The following is a 20,626-nucleotide window of genomic DNA, read 5'->3' on the forward strand; positions in this document are numbered from 1 at the left end:
GGACCATCAACACACCTTGTAACCGCTTAACCAATAGAAGGAGGTGAGGTAAAAGTGTATATTTTTGTGTCTAGTCAGCAACTGGCCTGGCAGCTTCTATTTCCTCTTCTCCTGGAACATTCACTCTGGGGGAAGCCAGCTGCCATGGAACAAGTCTAACTACTCTAAAATCACCATGCTGTGAGAAAACTCAAGCTAGTCCACTAGTAGTCATCTTGTCTACCCAACTTGAGTCTTCAGATAACTCCATTCTCAGCCTATGTCTTACTGCAACCACTTGTAAAACCTCAAGTAAGACTGCCCAGATAAGCTCAGGCAACCTACAAATCATAAACAACAACATTAAATTATTGTTTTAGGCTGTTAAGTTTTGAAGTGGTCTATTACACAGAAATAGATAAGTGAAATCATCATTTTATTTTACTTTTAAGTCATCAAAAATAATTGCTTAAAATGTGCATATCTTAGATAATAGATCCCTCTTAACATTTATTCCCATTAGGGAAACACACTGGCATCATTTTGTATTTAAAATATTCTCATAAATTGAGTCCTTATATATATAATCATAGTGTAATTTTATATTCAAAATTCATCAGCTATCCCTTGGATATATATTTTCCTGCTTATTTCTTCCACTAAGCACTAAGGAGTCATGTTTCTGTCCCATAATTATCAATTTATAAGAATACACATCAAATTTTAAGTAAAAACTATCTTTACCTGTGTGGTTTTCAGCTATCTGGGAGAGAAAACAGATTGCCAGAAATTAGTCTTCCTTGTAGAATTGACTATTAACCCCAATAAAGCTGACATTATCTGTTATCTCACATTTTGTCCCTTTGCCTCACTACTACTAACAAAATTAAACCAAATAAAACAAGCCTTCATTAATCTCTATATCATGATATGTACTTATTTGCAACATCAGAAAGATAGCAAAAGGGGTAAAAAGAGGCAAATATAGAGAACATTAGGATCAGGAATAATCTTTGACATAGCTCTTTTTTGATATCCCACATATAATCTACTAATGAATCCAGCTGACTCACATTTAAAGGGTGTCCACAATCCCACCAATGCTTACACTCTCACCTTTTACCACCCCAGTTTAAGCTACCATCATCTCTCACTTACAGGAGCCCTGATTTCCTTCTTCTACCATGTCCCCTTGCTGCCTACATCTACACTGAAGTCAGAGTAATAGTTTTAGACTAGAGTCTGATCATGTCATTTTTTCCCCCAAAACACTCCAACGGTTTCCCATCTCATGTAAAGTAAGATTCCAAGTCTTTACTACGGCCTACAATGACCTTCATGGTCTGGTTTCTCTCTGACCTGATCTCTTATTACTTGCCCCCTCGTTCACTCTGCTCCAGTCACAATGACTCTCTAGTGGATCCTAAAAAGGCTAAGGTGTTCTACTGCTTCATATCTTTTCATTTGTTGTTCTCAAGCCTCTTCCTACAGATAAATGAGTGGCTTTCTCCCTTTCTTCCTTACTTTCTCCGCTGGAGTGGCCTTCTTTGACCATCCTTTTTGAAACAGCAACAAACTAGAGAGTCACTTTCTGTTTTCCAAATCCTGCTTTATTTTTCATCATAACATTTATCATCCCTACCTGATATGTTTTATATTTATTTGTTTATTGTCTATTTCTCTTCATTAGAGCCCTAATACTATGAAAGCAGGAATTTATTCTGCGTTGTTTACACTGAGCACCAGTGCCTAGAATATTATCAAGGACATGGTCGGTACTCAATAAACTGATTCATCAACAAATGGAAGAACCCATTCTAGACCATCAAAAAACGACCAGAAATGCAAAATATACCATTTGGGGCTCTTTCTGGGACACTGAAAAAGTGATTTCCAATAATGAGAGAGATCTTTAAATTCACAGAATGAAAAACAAGAAAAACTCACACACACACAAATTTAAATTTACGCAGGATGTATATACAACAGATGCTGCTGTAGAGGTCATGCCACGATCTGACTCCTTTCTCTTGGAGTCTGCAAATGTGCTCTTCTCCATTATGTTGTTAGACAAAATAAACTGACTCTACTTAGTGTACGATGTTATAACATATACAGAGTAAAACATTAACAATGCTTTGTTCATGATGTCGTTTTTCCCAGTATCCAATGTGACTGAATAATGTTCCTTTAGTGTAGCTTGCATTTAGGAGGTTATTTGGGAAATTAAAGAAAAATATACTATGGTGTATTCTTGATAAAAAGATACCATACGTCCTTATGGTTACAGAAACTATTTTGTATTTCTTTTTTCCAAGTAATGTTTTATTCAAAAAATTTACCAGTTTTCCATTAAGATAAATTCATTATATTCACTCCTCCTCCCTCATAATTAATGAACATTTTCATTAATTATTTTTCATAAGAGGAATCTGATATATGAGGCCATCTGAATACTCAAGAGTATAAAACAAATAGCATGACTCCCAGGAATGAATATTAAACACTATTCTTCATCAACATATATCAGAATAAAGGATTTATGTTTAAAATACATTTCTACTCTCACTTTTGGAAATAAAGTACAAGGTGTTGAGTGGAAACAATTCTGCTTCATGTTACTTATAACATAGCGGACAGTCTTGCCCTAAACTTAGAGATATCTCTTCCATAAAAACTAAGAGTTAGCACTTATATGCTGTTTACTATGTCCTATTCTAAGCACTTTGTATTTATTAACTTTCTATTCACCAACTTTTGGAACCGAGTGAAGGAGTGGTTGCTGTTGTTATCACTTTATAGATGGAGAAATTGGGACACAAAGTAACTGGCTCAAGGTCACACAAATAGACAGTGGCAACTGGGATTTGGTGGCAGCCATTTCACTCACTAGGCTACATTGCCTATAATGTTCCCAACTCTATTTTCTGCTTTCTTAAAAATGAATACTTGGAGCCAGCCCCATGGTTGAGTGTTAAGCTCGTGTGCTCTGCTTTGGCTGCCTGGGGTTTCGCCAGTTCGGATCCTGGGCATGGACATAGCACCACTCGTCAGGCCATGCTGAGGCGGTGTCCCACATAGCACAACCAGAGGTACTCACAACCAGAATAAACAGACAGTTATGTACTGGGGGACTTTGGGGAGAAGAAGAACACACACACACCAAAAAAAAAGATGGGCAACAGATGTTAGCACAGATGCCAATCTTTAAAAAAAGAAAAAGAATACTGTTCATAAAATAGAAATAAGTGATCGTTATAGAAACTATAGAAAACACTTTCAAAAAGTATGATTCATCCAAATAGTTGACGGTTGATAGTTGCATATTTTCTCCATTTTTTTTTCTACATGCTATTTTATATAATTGAGAGAAAACTATGTGTGTTACTACATGTTACTAAGTCCTGACTTTAGGCTCTACAGTCAAGTGGAGTTAAGTATCATATCTCCCCCTAACATTCCAGCACTGCATGGCAGGATACATTTTGGGAGACCTTAACTTATTTCTCTATTTCCTCCTCTCTGGCCCTTGCTTAAACAAGGTGGCTCTTTGTTTCTTAAAGTGAGGTTTCTAAAAGGTACACTGAGGAGAGTTTTCCAGTGTCCTGGCCGGTTGAAGGAGAAAGGGATAATCTCCAAGAAAAATCTGAGGAGAGCTTCTCCAGTCTAGACTAAACCGTGATTTCTGGGGATGAGGAAAAGGAGTCAGAGAACCTGGGATTTCACAAGAAGAGGAGACCCAGGAGAGAGCCCAGTACCACTCTGTGTCGGCTCCTGGGGAAGGTGGCTGGACCTCAGAGAGGGTGGCTCCATGGAATATTCTAGGCACTGGATACCCAACCTTATTACACACTCCAGGAGCTCAACTATCAGAGAGAAGCAGCAGTCAATGGGCCGAGAAGGCAATGAGTTAGTTTTGCTCATCATTAAACTTTAAAGATTGGTGAATGCAGAGTATTCTTCAGTGTGTTTGCCCAGTTTTGAAGTAGAGTCTAAATTAAAATAGAGTTGAATTTGTTTCTTTCCTGTTGACTTTATCACAAGGTAACAATAAAAGTGTGGGTAGTATAACATCTTTTTATCATATATCTAATTAAAGAAAAGATGCTTTTTGTAGGAAAAGGGACTAAAATTGAGCCAATATGCTTCACTGAGGCACAAATAAATTTTAAAAAATGTGATAAACATGGTTGGCAAAAAAGAACATGGCCCAAGATCAAGTGCACAATTATGAAGGGCTTAGGAACAATCAGCCACCTTTAGCTTCAAGAGTGTTAGTTCCAGGAATGGATTGAGGCTGTTAATAACTACGTATTCACAAATAAATAAATTAAAAGGGTCATCCTCCTAAAGAACAGTAATATTTGGTGGCCCAAGGCATCTTTGGTGTGGAACATCTGACTGAACCTAACAAAAGGAGAGTTTTATTAGATTGGAAGTGATTAGACAGTTGAGAGAAATCACGGAGAATGGCAGAAAAGGGTAGAATGGGCACATCATAATACAGTCAACTTGGTTCAGTGTTATTCTACAGAAAACAAAAATTCTAAGTAATGTCAAGCCATCTACTCCCTTTTTTCTCAGACCAAAGTCTCACTTAGATGAATGATCTTGAACTTTTATGATTCGTTTACAGTTAGTTGATAAAACATTTTTCCCACCCATGTGAAATTAGTTATCTATTGGTCCTTCCATAATGAGGTAGAGGCACATATCAGACCACGTGTGTACATAGTTTATGAAATGCAGAATACTTTATTAAAAAAAATAGAGGTTATATATTTACCTTTTTTTCCCCAAATAGATCTCCAACGGTCTGAACAATTATAAGAACTTGGAATCCTAGAAACTTCTCAGCACCAAGACTGTGACCGGGAAATCTGTGGGTTTATTACTTTATATGTGGAGGATTGTGAATTATACACCTTTTTCTATGAAGGGATACACTCAAATGCTTTCATGACCAGGCATGAACACAATAGGGAATGATGACTGTTGTGAACTGGCACTCATGTGCTCTGTCAAGGGAGAAACACTACTATCTCTAGTCAACCAGTTCTATCTGAAAGAAAGGTACAGAGTTTCCAGATCTTGCAATTGTTTAAGGAAAGATTGGATGGATTTTTGTGGGAAACGTCCTTATTTTTGAAAGACTAATCCAAACAAAACACTACAGCAATGGGTTTTAAATGGCAAGGACAAGAAGTTTAGCAGAAGGTGAATTACTCTCCGGAGGAGAATAGAAGTGAGTAAGTATACGGGGCTTGGACTATGTTTCAGAGAGATCTATTTTTGTTTAAAAGTTAAATTGGAGAACAAGCTCCAATACTAATGGTGTTGAAAACACTGCCTTAGTGCAGAGAAGAAGCAGCTGGTCCCAAACAAGATTGCAGTCATCTTTAATGCACGTATCTCTAAAGTTTAAGCTACGTCTCTTGTCTGTAGGAGATTCTCCAGGATGCTACTCAGTTTGCTTCCACATTTAATTGAATGGATCTTACTGTGGTACATTCCTGTTGATGCCAATTTCTCAACTAACATTTAAGTCAAGAATAAAGGTAGGCATACTAGAAGGGAAGTAATTTTCAGGGTTTTAAAAATATGTATAACACACCATTTGTTATTATTTGAAATGCTATGGTTAAAATCAATTTAATCTAGGGGCTGGCCCCGTGGCCGAGTGGTTAAGTTCGCGTGCTCCGCTGCAGGCGGCCCAGTGTTTCGTTGGTTCGAATCCTGGGCGCGGACATGGCACTGCTCATCAAACCACGCTGAGGCAGCGTCCCACATGCCACAACTAGAAGGACCCACAACGAAGAATATACAACTATGTACTGGGGGGCTTTGGGGAGAAAAAGGAAAAAATAAAATCTTTTAAAAAAAATCAATTTAATCTAACATGATGTAATGTATACAGAATTTGAAATATGATGTACATCCGAAAAAAATAAAAATTAAAAAAATCAATTTAATCTGAATGTCATTCTAAATATAATTTTTAAGGAAAGCATTCATCTTGATAAACACCTAAGCCAAAAAACCATGTCTTCCTCCAACTGCTATACAAGTGCTTCCGAAATAGATTGAGTAAAAGGATGAAATACTTCTCTTTTAGTAACCTAATTAATTCTTAGGAGAAAAGGTAAAATCAAGTCCCTCAACCAGCCACCAAAGCTTATCTTTCAGAGGCCTTGCTCTTCTAAGATTAAGGCAGATATTTATGGAGTTGGGTGCTGGAATCACCATCTTAGAAAAGAAAGCTAACAGGTTAAAGAGAATTAATCTTATTTTAACATGAAAGACCATGACCCATTCAAGGGAAATGAGAAAAAACAGATAATCATTGTTTTTACTAGTTATCTTGTTGGTAAAATATAATTTTAAACAAAGTTCTAGACACAAATGAATTACAATATCTGGATTTTTCAGGATATGGTCATCAGAAAACGTAAATGTCTTCTATGTGTTATACACATTTTTGCAATTATAATGCATTATACTGCTAAAATATATTTCAAAATAATTTCTATACACTTGGTGTTTATATAAGAATAAATAAGTACTCTATTATTCATGTACATGATAAAAATTTATAAACTAAAAATAAAAGAAGCAAATGTGGGAGTTTTATTTCAAGCTTTAATTTTAGATACTTTTAAATACTAGTGAGATATTTTTCTATCTGACAAAACTTTTTTAAAAGAATATAAATAATATTTCTTTCAGAAAAGAACTAAATTAAGAGGTGCTATAAGTACATTGGCTACCAAAAGTCAATACTATATTTTATAAGTACTTGCAAGTTTTAATTGCTTATAAAACCACGTACACACATTAACACAGGAACAATATTGATCTCTTACAACCAGTCAGAGAAACTAACTAAAACAATTATATTTATATTAGCTTTACCTCAGCAGATTTTGAAATATATCTGACCTTTTCTTTTATCTTTGTTAAAAAATACATTAACTTTCAAGGACTGTAGTCATTATCAATATATTAAGAGAAAATAGTTTTAAGTGACACTTAGAGAATTCAATTAAAATCTTGTTAAAGATATGATTCTTCTGTAAATTTTGTCCCATACACCATAAGATGGAAATATCAAGTAAACATAAACTTTGAAACATTGGTATTATTTTCTCCTTTTATTGTTGAATAATAATGAAATATTTCTCAATAAATAATGTAATCAATTCTGATTACAACAATTCTCTGAGATAAAAGGAGCTTTTACCAGTTATTATTGTCTATCATTAAGCAACAAAGCATCCATACTTAGAAAACTAAAGACTGACAATGGAATTCATAGCTTTCTATTATTTTCATTTTAACAATACAGCAAACATTGAGTATATGGAAATCCATACCAGCTACTGTACCACGTGTAAGCAATATGAAACTGAATAAGATGTAGTCTTCATATGAAAAAGAAAAAAACCTACAACAATATCAATTTTATGATAAAATACAAAAGTCATGAAAGTCATAATGAACCCCAAAATGTGCGTCTACATGTCTTTACACCAAACTAAACTGAAACTATTGAATATAAGTAAGTGCACCATCGCGACTTTCTAAGATTTTTTCCCCCAGTATCTTAAGGATTGCTATTATTTATAATAATCCTAATGAAAGCCAAACATCCCTGGTAAAATATAAAATAGCTTATCTAGAAGCTTTCACTTACGGAGAACCATCTAATCTTAAATAGCAAAACAAGAAAACGACTTCACATTTGCAATGTATATAGCGTCCCAAACTGAAGAATTATATTAATCATACTACTCAAATACCTATTTAAATATTTACTTAAACAGTTTTAAAATATAATGTGTTTGGAGAAATGATTCCATATTTCAATTCTTGATTTTGACTATTATTTTGTAAAGATTACATAATTAATTAATTATGACCCAGAGTCATCAATGAAAATTTAACCAGCTAACGAAAATTTAACTACTCAATAAGGGCTGAACATTTCATTCTAAACTTATTGCTTAAATTACCATAAACAAAAGAATTGAAACATCTAATTCATGTGACATCAAACTACTACAATGAAATCACTGTCTTTTACATGGAAGGCTAACAATGTGTTCCATAAAGTATTAATTTCTATTTCAAACTTTTACCTTTATTTACCAACTAGAATGACAACAGACCAAAAAAAAGATTTTGACATTTGAAATAAGATCCTTACAGATTAAAGCAGTTTACCTCACCGTCTATTCATGAACTATCTATCTTAACACAGTAAAATAAATATTTATTAACTATCCCCCAAATAAACAATTATCTTTTGTTTGTTTATTTTTTACCTTGAAAGGCAATGGCTCTTCAGTAAGAGGACTAACAGGAAGCGAGGTGGTGCTACTTGCTGGACTCATATCTGCACTCTGCAAGGAAAAGAAAATCGAATTAAAGAGAGACATTTTGTGGGCTTTTTTTCTTTTGGGGAAGATTAGCCCTGAGCTACTACTGCCAATCCTCCTCTTTTGGCTGAGGAAGACTGGCCCTGAGCTAACATCCCTGCCCATCTTCCTCTACTTTATATGTGGGATGCCTAACACAGCATGGCTTGCAAGTGGTGCCATGTCCGCACCCAGAATCCAAACCTGTGAATCCCGGGCCACCGAAGCAGAACTTGCGAAATTAACCGCTGAGCGACCGGGCCGGCCCCTGTAGCCATTTTTATTATTCCTAATTTAGAACCTAATCCTTACTGTTAAAATAAAAAAAAAAAAGTATGGGTGGAAAAAAGTTCAAGCTATTATTATATAATGAATCACTCCTTATTTAGAAATAGTTCATTAAGAAATCAAATTATCATTTCTCAATGTACATTTCAAGTGCATTTATTAAATACAATAATCACGTTTTTTGTGTTAAGATGGTATTTGGTATTATATTTGCTAAATTTCTATTTTTAATCTCTTCTTTAAACATTAAACTATATCTGTAATAATTCACTATGTTGCTCTTTTTATGCTCTTCAGACTGATTTTCAAACATGTATTATTCTCTCATTCATTTTTTCTTTTATAGACGTTTAAATCATTACACTCAATTTTTATTTATGATAAAAAGCATATCTGCAATTAATATACAATTGCAAAATGAAGAAATATTGAATTTTTACAATTCCCATATTCATAGCTCCTGACATTTTACAACCTTTCTTATTATACTCTGCTAAAAAAAATTTAAGGACAAAAGATTTAGACAAATATAAGAGAACTTTTGGAATGTTGCTAATGCTATTCTTCTAGTCTTTAAAAAATATAATCAATTAGAAATTCCTAAATAAGAGATTAGCCTAAAGAGATATGAGTTAGAAGCTTGCCATTATTTTTTCTAAAAGCAAGAAAGAGACGGATAATACATAGCAACAGAAGTTACTTTACTACATTCTTAACTCTTTCAGAGAAATTCTTCCATTTAAGTAGATAAATAAAACATCGAAAAGAATGCACAACTACATTTTTCACTTGAACTCCGAATGTACACGCACACAAACACAGAAAATTTTGCAGTAAAGATGAAAGCAAGAGCATGAATCAATGTTGACTGAGATAAGGGAACAAGAGGACAAGTTTGGCTGACTTAAGTTCCAACAAAAGAACACATTCAAAGAATAGATGCCGCAGCTGCTACAAATTCTGAGAGTCTCTTTCTGTTTAAAGGTTATTTTCAGTTCATTTGATTCAAGTATACAATAAACTGGACACATTTTAAATATTCATTAAAATGCAATTACTTTGACTATCAAGTCCAGAAACAATGGATAAGAACTATAAACACAAGAACCACGATACTCAGTATAATTTTTATATAACATGTACCTACTTTAGAAATTGATGCAAGCCTGCACATTGAATTAAAATGTGTAAAAGAGGAAATTAGGTAAAAATTGAACAATAATCTACTAAAGGAAGCAGGGTAATACATGCAGCAGCTAATTGAGGTGAATTGTTTACTGCCTTTAATTTCTAAATTTACTCAGAGTTTCTTGACCATTTATTTGATCAAAATCAGGAAATATTCTGAATTGCTGACTTTCGCTATCTGATGATATGATGTCATGGAGAAACAGAAACATAGGAATGAATTTACTGCAGGATTCTAACATAATAAATGAGTGAAACTTTTATGCAGAAATAGAAAAACAAGTCTCTTGAGCTGTTTCTCTCATTAGATTTCTCATAAGAAATTAAGCAAATGATAGAACACAGTTCATACATAGTTGAATTATCTGATATTTCCCTGAAGTATTGATATTCTGCGTAGCATATTCAAGTATTACATCCTTAAAAATCCTATAGTCCGGAACATAGATGACATTCAGCTGTTAAAATTTAAAAGCCTAGATCATATTCTTGTAGATGAAGGTTTTGAACTTCCATAAGAAGATGAGCTCAAAATCAGGCTTCATGTGAACTTCTTTTAGGGCTGAGGTCTCCCACAACTTCCCAGAAATAAACGTGTCATTCCAAGCACTGTGGAAAGCAGATTTAAAATTCGCATCATGTAACCTTGATCCTTTGAATGTCATTCTTAGAGAAAACTTTGTTCTAGCTTTCACTTTCAAATCCATCTTAGTGTGACACTTTAATTCTATTGCTGTTAGGAAACCTTGAGAAAAATATTTTAAGAAAACAAATCAATCTTACATGACAACATCTGACAAAGTACACTTAATTATCAAGTTGAGGAATACACAGCAAACAACAGAATAAAAATATCTTCATTTTTAGCTTATTGTTTTCCCATTTGTGTTTCAGTGATCTGTAATTTAGGTGTCATTCCAACTTATCTTCACTTTGAGATAAAATACTATAGTAAATCCTTCGGATATAAATCTTATCCATACTTCATACTTTAATTCATTTATCCTTTCATTCAATGATAGCAATACTAATGCAATTGTATATCAAAATACAAATTAACGAAGTACTTCATAAGTTACATTTGATGTTCTCAAAAGATAACAGCATGTGTATTGCACAATTTTCTTCCTAAAATATTTTGTTGGAATAATGTCTTCATCTGCTTTTAATATATTTCAGAGACTCTGAAAATGGTTGGTTCACATAATGTGAAAGTCAATCCCATGGGAATATAGAAGTGTTATTCTGTGAAAGAAGTGAATCATCTCAACAGAAGGAATCTCCTTAATTCTCAAGTAACACATTCAGGTTTTTGACCCATTGGAGGCTGCACTAGATGTTCTTGACAGGTTATAAGAAGCCTATCCTAATTCACTAAGTGTCTTAAAACTTGGTTTTCTGGTTCTGAGTTCAATAGACACCTGCTTCTTTCCAACATTAAGGTGATTAAATGATACGAACCTAACATTTTGCCCACACCTAAAAGGCTATTTCACCAAATTGGCAGACTTTCTCCCTCTCTGTTTCTCTCTCATGTATGCTAAGTTCTCTTTTATTTTTCTCCAAATTGAGCAAAACATTAAGTACAATATTTAAGTTCAAAAATAAAATCTAGACAAGTATTTGCTTCTGAGCACATCAGAGACATTCTCACGAATATCACCCTCTTCTCATGCACACCGTTCTTCAGAATTCTTTCTATTCACCTAGTTTTGAAGAAAATATTCACTTTGTTGTTGCTGTTTTTAGGATATAAGTTCTCTAAATTTGCAAACTATCTCATTCTTTACCTCCAATCCATCTTTTTTTTTTAAATCAACTCTACTGAAGTATAATATACCTATACTAAAATGCAACTTTTTAAAGTGTATAGTTAGATGAGTTTTGACAACTGTATCCACATGTGTAACCACCACCAAAATCAAGATATAGAATATTTTCATCATCTCAAAATGTTCCCTCATGTTCCTTTGCATTCAAGTGCCTCCCATCCCTGGTTCCAGGCAACACAATATGCTGTATTACTATAGGTTAATATTGCCTTCCCTAGAGTTTCAAATAAATGGAAACATACAATACGAATTATTTTGGGTCCGTCTTCTTTCACTCAGCAAAATGATTTGGAAATTCATCGTATCACCTTGTGGCATGTTTCAGTAGTCCATTCTTTTAACTGTTGCATAGTATTTAACGGAGACCATAATTTGTTTATCCAGTCACCTGGTGGTAGTATTTGTGTTGCTTCCAGTTTAGAGCTATTATGAATAAAGCCATGCTGAATGTTTTTGTATATATCTTCTTGTTGACATATATTATCAGTTCTCTTGAGTAAATACCTAACAGTGAAATTACTTGGTTTCTGTGGTAAATTTATATCCAGTATTATGTTAACTTCACAAGGAACTGATAAATGTTTTCCAAAGGGCTTGTCATGTTTTACATTTTCATTAATATTGTATCTCACAAACACTGGTATTCAGTCTTTTTTTTTTTGTTTTTAATTTTATCCATTCCATAGGTGTGTAGTGGTAGCTCACTGTGGTTTTAACTTTCATTTTTATGGATGACTAATGATGTTGAGCATCTTTTCATGTGCCTATAGACCATTAGTATATACTGTTTTGTGATCACTAGTATATCCTTGAAAATGCTTTTGCAATTCCTTGATGTCTAATGAAATTAAATAACCTTAATATTTGTACTGTTTAAATTCTAGTGCAAGATGCTCACAAAGATTAATTTGTATTTTAGCAAAGAATCTCCAACATTTTAGCCAATCTCACTCATGAGAGGGCTTAACCATATTTTAATTACAATAATCAAAAGTATGGTGATATTATTAGCTTGTGCGTGTGTTGAGGGAGGGGAGGAAGTCTTTGCTAAAGTATTAAAAATTTTAAATTAATATACAATACTTTCATCAGAGTGAGTGATTATGGAACTTCCTGGACAGACGGATGGCAGAAGGAGAGAAATAAAGTTTTAGGTGGGAAGGAGAACAATAATGCCTAGAAGAGTAATGTGTCTATCATCTCAGAGAATGGTTCTCTTACAGTTGGCTCATCTTTTACTCTGAGGAAAAAGAAGGCACAAGCAGAAATAGAAAGAGCTACTTTAAATAAAATTTTAAGAGACAAGATGAGGAATATTATCCTCTTGTTCAAAATTCTCAATGGAATAAAAAGTGATTTAAGCACATAGAGAAGTTCTGCAAACACCATGCCACTCTAGCATATTAAGAGCTGTCACAGAATGTTGGTGAAGAGCAAGTACCAACAGGTTTAAATGAAAAAGACACCACATCAGAGGAAAACAATGGCAGGAGACTGCATAGAACTTTTCTTGGCTCCTATGAGATGGCTCTTAAAAATGTATCTGAAGGGGCTGGCCCCGTGGCTGAGTGGTTAAGTTCGCGTGCTCCGCTGCAGGCGGCCCAGTGTTTCGTTGTGTTCAAATCCTGGGCGCGGACATGGCACTGCTCGTCAGACCACGCTGAGGCAGCATCCCACATGCCACAACTAGAAGAACCCACAACGAAGAATACACAACTATGTACCGGGGGGCTTTGGGGAGAAAAAGGAAAAAATAAAATCTTAAAAAAAAAAAAATGTATCTGAATAGTCAGGAACAACTTATCATGAGGCTGGAACCAGCATATAAATGAGCTCACTGAGATCCTTAGACTCGAGTGTTCTGGTACCAATTCTGACTACCAACCTAGTACCTACTCTAACTATCAACACTGATGTCAGAATTACTAGAAGTTATTGGTGATGAGAAAAAATAAGTAAACAAAGTTAAGCTTCTTAAAAAAAAATCCAGACAGTGAACAGTAAAGACTTGCAAATCATAATAGGTGGTCAAATAAATAATGAGCATGGAAGACACTATTTTTGTTATTGTAATAACGATTTTTTCTCAGGTTAAATTTCAGACAAAAGTTGGGGGGAATGATATATTATCTGTTATTATAAACAATGCTTAAAGTGTTTGTTTAGAAAAGGTAATCACGCTCAATGACACTGCTCTTCTGTCAATGGCCAAAATCTACAGTTGAGGGCTTTGAGACTCAATATACTGTCACTAAAGAAATAGGCAAATTAAAGAGTAAGAGACACTACCAATACTTACAAAACCAGAAAAGAATGTTGATGTTTAGAATGTCACATCTTCTCTCAGCTTCACTTATTATATTCACTATTGATAAGTACAAATATGCACTCATTGTGATAGCCTTGAGAAACATAGTTTTCTGTTCTTTCTTTGACATGAAGAAATGAAGAACTTCCAGCTGATTTACAAATGATCTATCACTTAACACTATAGATGGTCTGTGTATGAAACTTCCAAGTCAGCTATTTGTATAATAATATAAAATTTAAAATTAAAATTCAGTTTTGAAATCGTCTTCATCAATTCATAAACTAGGAAGTGACTTTTTAATCTATGAAAGTGAGAACAATTTTCACAAGTATTAAAAATATTTTTATTATCTAAGCTATATTTTATATTTCCTCTGATTCTGGGAAAAAAATGTGTTAGTTTTATTAAATAAAATATTCTTCATTAACACCCGGTGCCTGGACCTTGGTTTCTTCTAATAAATAAACCAGGGCTCCTTGGAGAAATGGTTGATTCCAGGGATGGGGCAAGGAATATAGAAGATGATCCTGAAGCATCTTCTTGAGCCAGAAAGTAAGGAAGTACTCAAAAGATAAAAGGAAGGGGTATGCCAAAGCGACAAAGGAGCCAACGCAAAAGAGCTCCCAATTGCCAAAGCTGGAACAATTTAAGCAGCAATATAAATAATATAGTGTTGGAGTACAATTCAAAGTATAAAACAAAAAATATTCATAAATTCATACATAAATAAATAAGTGATCGAATTAATAAATAATTGGGGAGAAGAGACAAATCTCTTTCAGAAGAATTCCAAATAGTTTACGTAGATATCTCTCCTCAACAGGTGGAACTAAACACCCATCCCCATCCCCAGGCTGTGTTTAGTGACTTATTTGCTAAGAGTAGAGTATAAAAAGGGGAAAAAGGTAACTTTACAGCGGAGAAACTCTGCAAATGCTACCTCAACCAAGTGATCAAGGTTAACATCAAGTAGATAGCATGATGTAACGTGATGAGAGGGAGACGTCACCTCTGTGGTCTTTCTCCCCAAAACCATGACCTCAGTCTAGCAATGAGAAAAATACTGGACAAACCCAAATTGAGGGACATTCAGCAAAAATCTGGCCAAAGTCAAGGTCATCAAGGACAAGGAAACTCCTGGATCTGTTAGAGACCATGTCGCTAGGGAGACGATGACTAAATATAATGTGACATCTTGGACAAAATCCCAGAATAGTAAAAAGGACATTAGAAAAGAATGGTGACATTTGAATAAATTGCTGAGTTTAGTTAATAGTAATGTATGAATATTGCTTCTCAGCTGTAACAACTGTACTGTGCTGAGGTAGAATGATAACAATAGGGGAAACTGGATGAGGAGTATATGAGAATTCTCTGTACATCTCTGCAACTTTTCTATAAATCTGAAACTATTTCAAAATAAAAAGTTTACTTAAAAATATGCTTCATTTGCAATATAACCAGGCTTTTCAGGAGTATAACACATGACTGTCATTATACTCATAGCTTCTACGCTTTCATCAAGGCTTTTATAACTTTCACAAAAATAAATTTTGACAGACCATTTCATTGGGATGCATCACAATCTCTCTACCAAAGAATCTTTAATCTTCGAGGAAGATCTCACTGAAAAGCTGGTGTTAAATTGTTTGCATGTTTTCATATTCCATACAGGAATGTTAGGAAAGCTTGAGTCATACAAAATGATCTATTTGTTTGGGTACTCTTAAGGTGCTTGGTAGAGTGAGTTTGCATTATTAATATTTACTGAATGCCATAATTCTGCATTACACATCCATTAATTATACCTCATCTGAAAGCATAATTAATGGATCTGTCCTATGGAATTAAAGTTTCTTTGTAAGGATTTCTTGAAGTGAAACATGATCAATGGGCTCAAATCTGTTGAGTACATAAACAGATCTGAGTGTAAGTGAAATATTTTTATTTTTTAAGCTTTTAGGGTAAGTTTTATAAAGTATCTCTCCAGGTCTAATAAAATTAAATGCTCACCTAAATATGTTAACTCTAATTTGAACATGTATTCTCATAGTTCTAAACTTACAGAAAAAATATGCACCACATATTATAGTAGTTTACTGTTTTAATAATCAATGGTGTTATTACTGATAAAGTACATAGGATAATTTATATTTCTGTAGTATAAATGGGCTATTTTTCTTGAAAATGTTTTCCTTTCTTTAGATGTGTCAATTTTCTGTGAAAATTCAGTCATTTGTTCAGTCATTCAATAAGAATTGAATATATATAAGATTTTCCTGTGCTAAGATTTTAAGCTTGGTCATGAATCATCCCACTAGTAAGACGTGGCTGTGCCAAGGACTTAGTAAGAAAAGGAATGCAGAGCATCTAATCATGGCACAGACAGATATTCTTGATATATTAGTGAGTAGACTTGTGAGTGCTGATGTGTCCTTCATCAGGTATAGCCTACAAACGGCAATGAGCCAACAGCCCTGGACTCCTCCACTCCAGGGTACTGACCACTGAGTTTCAGGCACACCCCGGTGAGGAAGCAGGTTGGCCACAGGGAAGCTGACTCAACTCACTTTCTTCCTTAAGTGGTGTGCATCCCATGCTTACGTATTTATTACTATGGAAGTAAACCAAAGCGAGAACAATAGTCAATTGAGTTCAATGTCTAAATCAGGAGAAGCTCTTTGTTGACCGGCCTAGCTCAACAATCTTATCAATTTAAGTCACATCTTTTATCAGTCCTGTTTTCTCCAAATGAAAATGCAAGGTTTTCTCTTTATAATATCTTCTTGCAGTTGATATCTGATATTTTTGCCTTCCCAGCATCCAATCTATTTTACTATGTTAACAACATTTACATTTTCCTTTGGGGAATGATTTCTCCTAAATTCTCTATCCATTTGTTTTAAGTAGTGCTGATCTAACATCCTTGAAATAGAGGTGAGTACACAACTAAGGCCTAGTCAACCTTTCTTTCCTTCTTTTCTTTTTTATTTTTTTTCTGCTGAGGAAGATTTGCCCTGACCTAACAACCATTGTCAATCTTCCTCTATTTTGTGTGTGGGTCACAGCCACAGCATGGCCCCTGACAAGTGGTGCAGGTCCATGCCCAGGAACTGAACCCAGCTGCCAAAGCAGAGTGTGCTGAACTTAACCACTGGGCTACAGGGCCAGCCCCTAGTCAACCTTTCTTATTGGACACAAAAAGGCACAAGAACCAAATCATTTAAAAGAAGCTCAAATCTGGAAATTGTGTTGAAATTTGAGAAAGACATGCTTTCATTCATCTAACGCTAAGGTTAAAGAATGTGTTTTTATCTGAATTGCCAGAGGCCACCAAGTAGATGGAACAGCCCTAGGAGCAAACCCAACACAGAGCCAATCCAAGAGATGCAGAGAAAGAAACTGAGTCCTAAGGACATATGTGACATACTGACAACCCAGCTCTATGTGAGCAATAATTTTCAGAAAGCAGTGTGCCTAAGATTTAAGCATCCTTTCTAATATAGGAATAAACACTGTAGTTGAGAAGCTGCAAGTTATAGAATCTAAAATTTGGAATTGGTTCACACAAGTAGAGTAGAGAGCCGGGATGCTATTCTACTTTAGGTGGAAAAGTTAGCAATATTTATGTGATAGCAAAATAATTTATTAAATTATTTTCTAAATTTTTGGAGACACAGATTATACATTTTTGAATCCGGAGCATCATGAGATTTGGTCAAAAAAATGCCTGGATATAACAATGCATTTACTTACTCTTTTTTTATTTAGTGTATATTTTTTATTTACTTTTGACTAGATAAAACAGTCACATAATCCAAAATTAAAAAGATGCAACACCTTTTTTGAGGAAAAAGTTTCTCTTCTACTCCTATGCCCCAGTCATCCAGAGGCTACTAATCTTACCAACTTATTGTACAACTTTCTACAGATCGTAAATATATATAATAGAAACACACACACACATACACACAGACACACATAGTCATTTCTTTCCTTTTATACATATAGGATGACGTGTTATACATACTGTTCTTCAACTTGCCTTTTTCAAATTACCATGTATCTGTATATAATGAGGCCCCTCACTCTTTTATATGGATGTATAATATTTCATGTTATAGCTATATCATAATACAGTTAATCAGCACTACATTCCCACTCTTTTGCTATTACAAACAGAGCTGAAATGAATAATCTTATATATATTATTTTCATATTTATCTATAAGATAAATTTTTGGATTTAGAATTACTCAGCTAAAAGATCTATTCAATTGTAATTTTGAATGATGTGGCCAAATTGTCCTACATGGAGATTCTATCAGCTTACACACCGACCTGAGGCTTAAAAGTGGGTATTTTCCCACTGTCTCACCATGTATTCTCTACCTCAAAAGGTCATCAGTACAGATCCACAAGGTAAACAAAAGCTCTGGTTGAAGTTCATCTTCTTAAAATCACAGAGTGTTTTTTTTGAGGTAACATTGGTTTATAACATTATATAAATTTCAGGTGTACATCATTATATTTCGATTTCTGTGTAGACTACATCATGCTCACCGTCCAAAGTCTAAGTGCCATTTGTCACCACACGCATGTGCCCTTTTACCTCTTTCACCCTCCCCACTCCCTCCTTCCCTTCTGGTAACTGCCAATCTATCCTCTGTGCCTATGTGTTTGTTTGTTGTTGTTGATATTGTTTTTATCTTCCACATATGAGTGAAATCATACAGTATTTGGCTTTCTCCATCTGACTTACTTCACTTAGCATAATGCCCTGAAGAGATCCATCTGTGTTGTCAAAAATGGCAAGATTTCATCTTCTTTATGGCTTAGTAGTATCCCACTGTGTACATATATCACATCTTCTTTATCCATTTATCACTCTATGAACACTTAAGTTGTTTCCAAGTCTTGGCTATAATGAATAATGCTTCAATGAACACTGGGGTGCATATATCTCTTCAAATTAGTGTTTTTATGTTCTTTGGATAAATACCCAAAAGTGGAATAGCTGGATCATATGTAGTTCTACTCTTAATTTTTTGAAGAATCTCCATACTGTTTTCCATAGTGGCTGCCCCAGTTTACATTCCCACCAGCAGTGTATGAGAGTTCCCTTTTCTCCACATCCTCTCCAACACTTGTTATTTCTTGTCTTTTTAATAATAGTCATTCTGACCCATGTGAGGCGATATCTCATTGTAGTTTTGATTTGCATTTCCCTAATAATTAGTAATGTTGAACATCTTTTTATGTGTCTGTTGGCCATCTGTATATCTTCTTTGGAGAAATGTCAGTTCATATCCTCTGCTCATTTGTTGATTGGGTTGTTTGTTTTTTTGCTGTTGAGTTGTGTGAGTTCTTTATATATTTTGAAATATTAACCCTTTATTGGATATATGATTTGCAGATACCTTCTCCCAATTGTTAGGTTGTCTTTTGGTTTTGTTTATGGTTTCCTTTGTTGTGCAAAAGCGTTTTAGTTGGACCTAGTCCCATTTGTTTATTTTTTTCTTTTGTTTCCCTTGCCTGAGGAGACATGATATGCAAAAAGATACTGTTAAGGTTGATGTCAAACAGCATACTGCCTATGTTTTCTTCTAAGAGTTTTATGGTTTCAGGTGTTACATTCAACTCTTTAATCCATTTTGAGTTAATTTTTGTGTATGGTTTAGGATAATGGTCTACTTTTATTTATTTATTTTTTTTGCATGTGGCTGTCCAGTTTTCCCCACACCATTTATTAAAGAGACTTTCCTTTCTCTATTGCATGTTCTTAGCTGCCTTGTCAAAAATTAGCTGTCCGTAGATATGTGGCTTTATAAATCATGGCTTTTAAAAATCTCTTTCTGCCTGATATCAATAATCCAAGACAGCAGCGAGGAACAATATCCCAGTAGATGCCTGGCTCAGTGTTGAGCTAGCTTTGCTCTCAGCCTTACTCTGATCTTGTGATCAATTCCAATTACTAATTTCATTATTTCATTGTTTTGTCACTAAGTCAAAGCTAAATCAAAGTTTTGACAAAACCCCAACATAACCCAAATTACTGGGCTATAGAAAAGAAATAAACTAGCTTATTCATTCAGAGTGAATCCTACAGTAGAAATCAGAAATTTGTTCCTAGTTTGGAAGTTTCAGGAATTAAATTATATCAACTCACATAGGGATGAATAAGTTTTGGGGGGATGATTTAGAATAACTAAATGAATAGAGACTGTACTTTATCAGATATTAGCGAACATATTAACTAAAAATGAAAACTAAACTTGGCATAAGAACTCAGGGAGGCAATTTGTTTGTTTGAGTTCTTCCCTTTTGGTGAAGACAACCATTCAGAAACCACATTATAGAGCAGGAGATTCTTTGTTTAGTATAAAGTAATTAGATGCTCTCAAAGGATGCTTATATTGAGCTATAATGTAAATGTAATAAATAAATCAAAATTTCTTTATGCATAAAGAAATACATTATTACAAATGTATAAAGAAATACAAATCATTTAGAATCGAAGCACTTTCTCCTTTGAACAGTGCTAGAGTTCACTCTAGTGACAAAATTCATATTATCTCATTCATTTAAAAAAAATTTAAAAATCAGCTACCA

General features: G+C 34.3%; 1 protein-coding gene across 7 annotated transcripts in view; it reads right to left on the reverse strand.

Annotated features, from left to right (window-relative positions):
• Positions 1-20,626, reverse strand: part of CCSER1 (coiled-coil serine rich protein 1) — a 1,220,070-nt gene that overhangs the window by 723,493 nt on the left and 475,951 nt on the right. For all 7 annotated transcript variants that reach the window (XM_070505367.1, XM_070505366.1, XM_070505369.1 and 4 more), the window contains one exon: positions 8,304-8,381. In XM_070505367.1, the coding sequence (XP_070361468.1) occupies positions 8,304-8,381 (78 nt within the window). The remainder of the gene's footprint in view (positions 1-8,303; positions 8,382-20,626) is intronic.

The sequence above is a fragment of the Equus asinus genome, chromosome 3 (assembly GCF_041296235.1).
Source record: "Equus asinus isolate D_3611 breed Donkey chromosome 3, EquAss-T2T_v2, whole genome shotgun sequence".
Classification (NCBI taxonomy): Eukaryota; Metazoa; Chordata; class Mammalia; order Perissodactyla; family Equidae; genus Equus; species Equus asinus.